Here is an 11,013-nt window from a genome sequence, read left to right on the forward strand (position 1 = left end):
TCCAAAACCATCATATAATGTTTTGTTTCTGGATCTTGAGTTATTCCATAGGGTTTACGGATCTAACACACACAAAATATATTTAGTAAAAATTAAGAACTTCAATTTTGTAATAAGAAATTATTATACCTCATCATTAAATTCTGTAATATTTTTTGGATCATTTAAATTCTTCAAATACACTAACATATTACAACCTTCTCTTTTCCAACATTGATTTTTATCATCCCAATAACTTATATTTCCATCGATCCAATTTACTCTATCTTTTGTAATATGCAATCTATCATAAGGTATCCATTCTAACACTTCATTTACATCTTTAGCAGAAAATAGCTGAGTATCCTGAATAAATTTATCAATATCATCATTACCACTGGTCCAATTTTCAAAATTTTGTTGAAAATGTATTGCATAACATGCACAATTACATTTTTCACATTTATTACTATCCAAAACCATCATATAATGTTTTGTTTCTGAATCTCGAGTTATTCCATTGGGTTTATTGATCTACACATACAAAATGTATTAGTAAAAATTAAGAACTTCAAAATTTTTGTTAAATTAAAGACTTATTATACCTCATTTGTTAATTCTATTGTAATATTTTTTAGATTATTTAAATTCTTCAAATATATTAACATATTATGACCTTCTCTTGTCCAATTTTGATTTTTATCATCCCAACAACTTATTTTTCCATCAATCCAATTTGCTTTATATACTTTGCCAAGCTTATTTTTTGTAATATCATCCAGTCTATTATAAGGTATCCATTCTAATGCATTTGATATTTCATTGTCTTTATGAGCCATTAGCTGAGTATGTTGAATAAATTCATTAATATCATTATTACCACTAGTCCAATTTTCAAAATTTTGTTGAAAATGTTTTGCATTACATGTATAGTTACATTTTTCACATTTCTCAACATGTGATGACTTAATTGGTTCCTTATCTTTGATAACAGTACTCATTGACTTTTTTAAATTATAAATGAATTCGAGTTAATAGGATATTTGAAGAATAATGAAATAAAAAAAAAATTTACACCTCATTAAAAAGAACTATTATAATTATGCGGGTGTACATTGCTTAACGAATTATGCAATTGTTACGAAATTGTAGTAATACAGAATTGGTTTTTTGTATCATATTATTTGTATTATTTATGTTACGTTGTTTATTTATTGGTGTCATCGGAATTATCGGAATTCCACATTTCTGCAATACAACATATGTCGTAAAAATGATGATTATCACGTGACTTGTACAATACAAAATGATCAATAAGAAATTTCCTTTTTTGGAATCTCGCGTAACCTCGTGTAACCATTTCTTCGATTTTATTGAGGGACAAAATTTCCATTTTTTTGAAATTAGTGTAACGTCACGTGATTTAACGCGAAAAAAAAAAATTTTTTTGACCCGGCATTACGAACTTGGCTCAGTCATTTACGGCATATATTTACGACATTACAGGTTACGGCGTCAAATTAAATTACGGCGTTACAGTATTTACATTTAATTACGGCGTTACGACACGTCGACACGTGCCGTAACCGTAAAAAATAATTCTGACAGCATCTATATTAATAGTTTTACTAGTTAGAATATTTATTATTTTAGTTAGATTTTTATACATGAATTAATGATTAGCCGGTTGATGACCTTGATTATATAAGTAGGACAACTTGTCCATGGGACAAAGTGACTGGTGTACAAGCTGACCCATGGTCAAGTTTGACGCATAGTCAAAGTTAGCCCGCTGAGATTTTTCGTTATATATATCCCTCAAGATTGAGAAGGGAGTGAGCAGTTTAAGTTTTTCAGTTAGTTTTGCACAGGTTTTTAGAACGGATTTTCAAATCTTTTGGTAGAAACAACTTTTACTTTTAAGAAAAGATTGTTTAGCAGATTTTATTATTGAGAAAAATTTGCCAGAAAATTTATCTTTGTGCTTGATAATGTTATTACTAGGTTTATTACCGAGCTCCGTAGTGAGCAGTAATAAAATTTTTGCGACTATCAACGAGCATCCAAATAAAATTGATTATCATTTCCACTTTTGTCTGAAACCCAGTCTGTAAAGGTTATATTAATTTCGCTCCTACTTCCATTGATTCTGGCTGGTGAACCGGGTCCGATTGATCAACATTTGAAATTTGTAATCATTTGTAATCATCCGCCCATGTCTTCTGCCGTCATTATATATGGAATCCGAGCTAATCCCACGTTGGATTTAATGAAAATTAGTATAACTCATTATAAACGTTTGTAAACGCATAAGCCATCACCATTTTGATCATCATTATTTTTTGTAACGTAAATTTGTGGCAACACAAGTACACAATGATGCATTGTGTAACAAATTTTTTTTACACAGAATTTTTTCGGATGTCGATCAAAATCAATGGTGAAAAGTTAGAGTAGGATTTTGATTTTTATATATACAGTAATACTAAATAATAAATTTTGTGAGTTCAAATTTGGGTATCGGTTAATACTAACAAATGGTCAAATTTAGATATCTTAAATCATGACTTAATAATAGATTGAGAGTTGCCTATTTTTTTCTCATTTGCATCATTTCGCAACACAAGTTATTTTACCAGTCAGCTAATATACCATATAAACTGGTGAAATAACACATGAATTTCATAATCATGTTACATACCAACAAAAATTTAGTATTATTGCTAAACTTAACTATAAACGTTTCTATATCAGTTATTGCAAAACTATTGGATTGTGTGTTTATCTCTTCGTAATCCATTTATGTATAAAGAAAAACGAGAAAAATGGAAAGAGAATTTTAGAAGTGATATAGGATAACTGAAGGTATAAGCTAATAATTAGAAGAATCTCTTCAATAATCGATTTGTGATCTTACTCGTATAGTGGATAACCTCAATGCTGTACAGTGTCACAGAATTTGGAATGAAAACAATAAGAGGAATCTAGAGTTATGGACGTGTGAATTTTAATAGGAATTTACTATAAGTTATGTAAAAGTATCATATAAAAGATTATTATTAGAGATTTTTTTTTGACGATTATAAGTTTTGGTTTAATTAGTTGATGGTACACCGTACACCCAACGTTTTATTAATACTAGTAATTCACAAATTGAAATTAACGAAGTTGTTTTATATTTTTTTGTTAAATTATATGACACAAATTGATCCTTCACCAAAAGAATTCTTACTTCTGGTCAGTGGACAGTGATTACTGACTGCTAAGATAAGAAAATATGCGTTTTTTATATTTTCATATAATATTGTACTTTGTCAATAGTAAATATAAATAAATAATATAAAATCTGAAACTTTTATTTTCCTTTATTTGTATATAAAATTTGCGATTAAAAATTGATTTAAATTAGATCAAATAAATACATTAATTAAAATATTTCAAGTCATAAATAAATATTGAGTTAATTCTTGACCTTATTTTGCGTCTTATATATCGTTAAAATTTATAATTTATTTAACCAATTAATAACTATATAGTTCAATATATGATTATGATTTAAAATTTAAAATCCTGTTTAGCGTAATTCTCAATATAATGTAAAAAAAAAATGTCATATTAATCGTTAGAAAAGCAAAAAAAAACTATTTTGAATGTACTAAAGCAAAGGTTAAGAAAAACCAACGTTAAACAGAATTTTCGAAAAATATAAAATTCTTAAAATAATAATATCATAATATATAAACATTGATTAATTATAACTTTTAGGCTATGACCTTTGCTCAAAACATTTTTACCTACAAACAATAAAATAATATATTGAATACGAATCATTAACCATATAGATTAAAAAATTTACATCTTAATCAATATTCAATTAAGATATATCAATTCAATTTGTAAAGATTCTATTTAACAAATTAAAAGTTTTATTAGTATCTTTAAAAACTGATTTTCATTTTTAAAATAATAAAATTATTTAAATAGAAAATTTCTTAATTTACACGTGCACTTTCACGTGACTGTAAAAAATTTGTTAATAAATACAATTTAAAAAGAAACATATGGTATGTGCAATTCGATTTTGTTTAAAGCAGCAAAGTTGATTTTGAACGTCAATTTTGACTTATTTAACAAATTCGATTCGTTATTTTTTTGCCCAGCATCAAATCATTCAAATGATCAGTATAGAAAATTTAAAACCAGTATTTGAAACACCCCATATACAAATAAATTACAAATTCCTCGCTAATTATATAATCGTTGGAATTTTTGGTTCAGGAAGATTATTAAAATTGAGTAATCTATTTGTATAAATAGCTTCTGAATGTGTATTATACTATGATATGCCTAAAATAGTTAAAGTTATATTGTTATTTAACAAATTATTGTTTATTTCATCCGTTTCCTTAATTTGTGATCATAATTCAATTGTTTTTGAGTTGTATCACATCTTCGTAAAACATTGTTAATTCCTAAACAGGTCTAAATCCTTTATTGCTATATCCTTATTATGGCTTAAATCATAATATAGTAGGGTGATCCAGAAATTATATCAACAGCTTTGGTGTCAGGAGCTGTATAAGGTATGTAAAACAATATATGTATTATTTTTCGTACTTTCTGATATATAACAATCCGCAGGTTATAATTTAAGTTTTAATATTTTTTTAATTTGTACTCGATGAATTATTCCTTTTCATGAATAAATCCAAGTTCAAGTATAGCATTTTATAACAATCTTTCGTCTAAATAATTTCGTAAACTTCCATCATATAATTTTTGTTTCGTTATTAAATTAATGAAAAAATTGTCTATTTTTGTATATTAACAATTTTAGTAAACCTAATAAATTACCAATTATGTAAATCACTCCATTCATAAATAATATCATGAAAATCTATTACAAGGTATTCATTATTTATTTATATAATTGTAATGAGCTGATAGTTGAGTGTCTTGAATAAATTTATCAATATTATCATTGCCACTAGTCCAATTTTTGAAAACGTATTACGTAACATATGCGATTACATTTCTCACAACTTTCAACATGTTGATGACTTTATATTATACTAGTCTGATCTTTTAAAACTTCTTACTATAAAAGTATGTATTAAGAAACTAATTAAAGATCAGTAATAGAAAGATGAAATAGCAAGAAATTTATTTAAAAGATTTAAAGTCAATGGAATATAATTAATTACAACTTGTTAATAGGCAAATATATAACGATATAATAGTAGATTGGGAATTTAGAAGATGAATAAAAGAAGTTTCTTTTTTTCATTGACAAAAAAGCTATTATTATGGATCTAGATAGTTTGCAAAATATTTTATATATCAAGAAATTGATTAAAATTTTATAAACAACGAAAATAGACTTAGTAAAATTGATTCAGTAAAAAGGTGCTATAAATAGTAGAAAGAACTGAAGTGTAGATTATAACGGCCTATGGGCTATTATTTGGAAAAGAAGTATATGGAATAATGAAAAGTATGTGTCTAAAATTCAAGAAGGAAGGAGATTGAAAACATATATGGAAAGTTACGGAAGAAGAAATAATTTTGGATACTCTGATGGAGATGAAAGTAACAAAAGTTGGTGAAAGAGGAAGAAACAAGTCTTAGAAATTTAAATGTTAATATTATTCTAAAATATTGAAAGATATAGAGAAATTTCAATTATTATTATTGAAGTTATTTGAATAACATCAAGGGTAGAATTTGGAACAAGCGAAATGTATATGGAATAGATCAGCGCAGATCCAGGTCACACACTGATTGGAATCGATAATCGAATCAAAATCGAATAAGAGAAAATTGAAATTAAACAAAAAAAATTAATTGCATCCAAGAATTAAATGCATGGTTTAAAATATTTTCAAAAAAGAAAAATTGATCGATAATGGCCTTCAAAAACTCAAAAATGACGAAATGATCGGCAAATGATCAGCAACGATGTTATAGTTGAGTATTAGTAACGATACATAATTTCTTAATAATAGATTTTACAATTTTAATTCAGAATTTATATATTTACTAATCACGAAATTAATTATTAAAGCTTAAAATGGATTATCTTTTAAGGAACAAACAATCGAATCTACAAAGATTCGATAATCGATTCCAATCTCTAGGTCACACGCCACTATAAACATTGTGCGTGGGATTTCTGATCACGATGGTATCACAGCACATAAATGAATAAATAAAACGATGATTGTACTGTGTAGTTTCGTAAAAAAAAAAAAAATTCTCTTTTTTTTTGATTAAATTATTTATTAGTAAATTATTAGTAATGGAAGATGATGGATCAAAAAATAATAAAAAAGATGATTTCGCTGAAAATTTAAAAGACAGTTCTTTAATGGTTGTTCCATTTGCAAGATTTCTTCCTTTAATTAATGAAATTGAAAATTTTTTTAACGAAATCATCGAATTAGTGGAAGCTGCTGAACATAATCAACGAACTTGTGAAATATTAAAAAATCGAGTTCGTGTTGCAGAATTAGCCGTACGAGATCTTAGAGATAAAAAAAAAGACAGAGAAGATTTTTTTAATAAAATAAATTATATACGTTTACAAGAATTATCTACTATTATAAAACAAATTAAAAAATTTATATCAGAAATCTCTCTAATGAAAACTTTGATAAAATACCTTAAAGAGAAAAGTGTTGAGAAAATTTTTAAAAAATTATGTATGGAATTCGACAGTTGTATTAACTTATTGTCTTTTTCTTTTAACGTTGAAATTGCTGATGAACTTGAACAATTAAAATCCGATCAAGATGATTTATTTAAAGTAAGATTAAAAAAATTGAGTTTTATTATTGAAACATAAAATTAATTTATATTATTTTAATAAATTATAGTATCTACAAGGAATGGTGGCTGGTATTGATGATAACGACTGCTTCGCAGACTCAAGTAAAAAGTTTTTTTCAACAATTGTAAAAGTTAATGCAATGAATAATACAATGATAGGAAAATTTAAAAGTCAAACAAAAATTAGTGATGTCTTTCAGGTACATCCACTAGAATTTTCTGATTATGAAATTGATGATAATGGGAAAACAGATGAATATAGACGTGTAAATAAATGGTATAAAAAAACAAATAAAGGTGCTGAATTCGCTTTTAAAACTATCTCTGGAGAGGACGAAGTGATTGTACAAAAACAAGTTGCAATTCTTAAAGAACTTCATGATTGGCAAAACATCATAAAATTTCACGGAATGATTTCTGATGGAAATCAATGGTATTTGGTGACTGAATGGGCCGAACGTGGAAATTTGCGTGAATTTTATCAAAATAAAAATTATATCGACCTTAAATCAAAATTACGTATATCTCTTGATATTGCTCGTGGATTAAATTTTTTAAGAACTGTAGAGGTAATTATATAACCAGCTTTTATTTAATTAACGAAAAATTTTTTTTTTAATTTTTTTTTTTAGATTTTTCATCGAGATATTAGGGCTGAAAATATATTAATTACACTTAATGAGACAGCAAAACTTGCAAATTTCAAATTAATTCGTTCCCAACCCGGCGGACAGGCTATATGTTTTCCAAACCTAAACTTAGACCAAACTCGTTATTGTGCACCTGAATTGTTGGAGGGGGTGCTAAATTACAAACATGAACAAAGATGTGGTGAGGTTTATAGTTTTGGAATCTTACTTTGGGAAATTGCTGAAGAAAGAATTCCACATCAGGGTATTAATGGTATTAGGGATATAATTGATAAGGTATGTAATAAAAAGTATAGAGAACCATTTTCTGAAAATAGTCAAATGCCAGAAAAATTCAAACAATTAGAAATTGAAGGTATGTAAAAGAAAATATTTTAAATTACAATTTTATTTGTTGTACTTAATTGGTTTCTTTTTTTTTACATATTTTTTTAGCCGTTCATCATGATCCAGATTTTAGGCCAAAAATCACGAAAATATTTGAAGTTCTTAATAATTGTTTCAAGGAATATTCACAAGTTACATCAAGTTCTAGTGGCCCAAACCTAAGAGGAAACAGTAGAAACAACTCTATGCAAAAGTCTCGTCCAAAACGAGCAGACAACATTGATGCATACGCCCTTCCAGATCTTGAATCATTTAAATATATGACACTTGCTGATGCAGAAAAACAACATAAGTTGTATAATAATCATGATAAACTAGTTGGAGATGTAATAACTGCATATAAATGTTTTGAAGCTTATGCAAACCTTGGTAATACAGGAGGTACAGCAAACCGTAATCAAATCAAAGCAAAATATTATAAAGCATATTACATTTCAAAAGAATTGATTGAGGACCCTACAAATAAAGATGAAATTGTTGCTGAATTATTTAAAGAAGTTGCTAATGATGAAGCAAATGGATTCCCTGAAGCAAAATTAAGATATGGAGATTGTTTGTATCATGGCAAAGGTGTTGATCAAAATTTTTCAGAAGCTCTTAAATATTTAGAAAAAGCTGCTGAAGATGGTTTTAAAGTAGCAATGTATAACACTGGAGGTATGTATTACAATGGTATTGGTTGTACGAAAGATATAGAAAAAGCTAAATATTATATGAAATTAGCTGCTTATGGTGATTATGAACTTGCTATTAAATTTTGTAAGGAACATGACATATAAAAATTTTTTTCTTATTTGTTAAATGATTGTTATTTTATTTTAAAAAACAAAAATTATTTTTTTATCTGATTTTTTTTTTATCAATAAATATAAGTTTTTACTAGGATGATTTTAACGCTTACTATCGAATTATACTATTACTTTTTGTGTAAAATGTGATTTTAAATAATTATTCCAGTTAAAAAATTTAAGAAATACAAGAAATAACATTTTTTTTTTATCTTTGTAGCGCTCTTGTCTTTGACTTGTTTTGTTAAATTTAATAAATAAATAAACGTCAATTACTTCTTTGCTATAAAAAAAAATGTATTTTTCTTGATTTTGATTGGTATTTCTTTAAAATACTTATAAAATAAAGTCTTTGTTGTTAAAGATTGTAAAATAAATTTTGCTTTTGATCGTTCATTAAGTTTTTTTTTTTCTAATCAAAAACATAAATAAATATCCCGTGTAGTGTTAATTAGCCAATCAACGTTTAGAGGTGAGGAATAACTTTACCCTTTTTTTAATAACATGAAAATTAAAAATTTTTAAATGAAAATAAAAAAATTATTTATGGACCAAATAGTAGCCCCCTACTATAGATAAGACAGCGATATTTACAGAGAGAATTTTTACACTTGAACAAACTTCTTTTCATTTTATAAGTTATTTTCTTGTAAGTTACCTAAGAATTCAAAATCAACACGAACGTAACTTTTGTCTTTGGATAGTTATTTGATATAAAATTATTGAATATATTTGTAAATCATAGCTTCACTGTTATTTGTTACAATAGGTTTCACGTCTTTATCCTACTTAATGTGATTGATACAAAGATTAATTTCGACAACCGCGTATGACTACAAATGAAAAATCCATGGTTGTATGTTTATGAGTGTATTCGCAAATTCAGCACATAATCCAATTCGTATTCACTACTATTTCACATTTAATATAAAATCTATAATTCAATCCATTTATTTGTGGTAAATGGTGGTTGATATGATGGTGGATGGTGGTAAACGCACGGTAAATAGTGTGCATACCCTACCTGGATTGGAAAATTTAATAGTAAAATACAATCCAAATGGATCCAAATCAATTTGTAAACTGTGAACGTGGATTGGATTTGTGAGTGCACCTATGTGATTTAACTTGCGGAATACTTGCTACTACTAATAATCTCATATTTCTTAACACCTCGCTTAAAATTACATGTAACGAGAATAATCACCTTGGTTTGCTAAAAGGGCTTAAGACTTTATATGATTCTTGTAACGAATCATATTAGGAAAGTAAGGCCAATAAATTTCCATTTTATAGAAAGTATCATCGAAATGATTCTCTTTGAGCTTTAAGATTCAGTTACTCTTCCAAAAATTTGATAATAATTTTTATATATGTTTTTGACTAAATAAATCTTTCGATATGTAAGTTCTGAGAGGATGAAAATGAAATTTTACAAAAAAAAAAAGAAAGAAAGAAACCAAGAAAAAGTTCTGTCGCACAAACCTGTCGTTAAAAGTTCAGTCACGTGATTTTAAAGATTTGTCGTTGGTAGTACGAAAAAAATTCAATGATTCAGAAACTATGATTCTTTCAAATTATTTTTAATTTTCAGGATCATGAATTTATTCTACTATATCCTGCTTTGAATATGATAAAAAATACGTTAAGAATTTTTTATACTATAAGTGAAACGAGTTGGAAGAATAAGAAAAATGAAGTGAATTTGGTACATTCAAGAAAACATTATTTTGAATGTTATAATTTAAGCTTGAGGCAAAGGAATAAATAAAATTACATGTTTTTTTCTACTATCAAGTTTCATATCTATATATTTAAAATTTTATTATAAATAATTAAAAAATTTGATTTGTTTACTTTGTATTAATTCAACAGAAAAGTCCTATGGAAAAAGAGTATATTCATTAACTTGAAAAATTAATTAAATCAGAACAATCAATACTGTTGCGGTATCACAGTAAGCGTTTTAACTTTTATTGCTAATATTTTTTTTTTTAAAAAAAATTCTTTTTACTTCTAGAATCTTCATAATTTTTTATTAATTTTTACTCATAATTTTTTTGGAAAATCGAGAATCACTTAACCGAAAAAATTTACTAAAGAAAAAATTGAGAAAAATGTTTAAAATAAATAAAGAGTCAAAAATAGAGACATATTGTGTATTGTACATGCATGAAAAGAGTTTAGTGATGTATATTTTTTAATGAAACTAACTGTTTATAAAAATAAATATTTTTAAAATATTGGTATGAACTTTTGAAAATTAAATAGATTAAACGTGGGAACAGATGAACCTTTTACAGATTGAGGGAGAGATTTTTTATATTTTTCTTTATATTTTTTTTTTATTATTTAGATTGGTATTAATTCACTATTTAATT

General features: G+C 26.2%; 1 protein-coding gene across 1 annotated transcript; it reads left to right on the forward strand.

Annotated features, from left to right (window-relative positions):
- Nucleotides 1-6,225: 6,225 nt before the first annotated feature.
- OCT59_012477 (uncharacterized protein) lies at nt 6,226-8,623 on the forward strand (the record flags this gene model as incomplete). The annotated part of the gene is made up of 5 exons (XM_066134498.1): nt 6,226-6,784; nt 6,855-7,376; nt 7,440-7,812; nt 7,893-8,501; nt 8,568-8,623. Exons 1-5 carry the CDS (start codon nt 6,278-6,280, stop codon nt 8,621-8,623), a joined length of 2,067 nt encoding a protein of 688 aa, XP_065989759.1. The 5' UTR covers nt 6,226-6,277.
- Nucleotides 8,624-11,013: the final 2,390 nt, after the last annotated feature.

This window comes from Rhizophagus irregularis, chromosome 2 (assembly GCF_026210795.1).
Source record: "Rhizophagus irregularis chromosome 2, complete sequence".
Lineage (NCBI taxonomy): Eukaryota > Fungi > Glomeromycota > Glomeromycetes > Glomerales > Glomeraceae > Rhizophagus > Rhizophagus irregularis.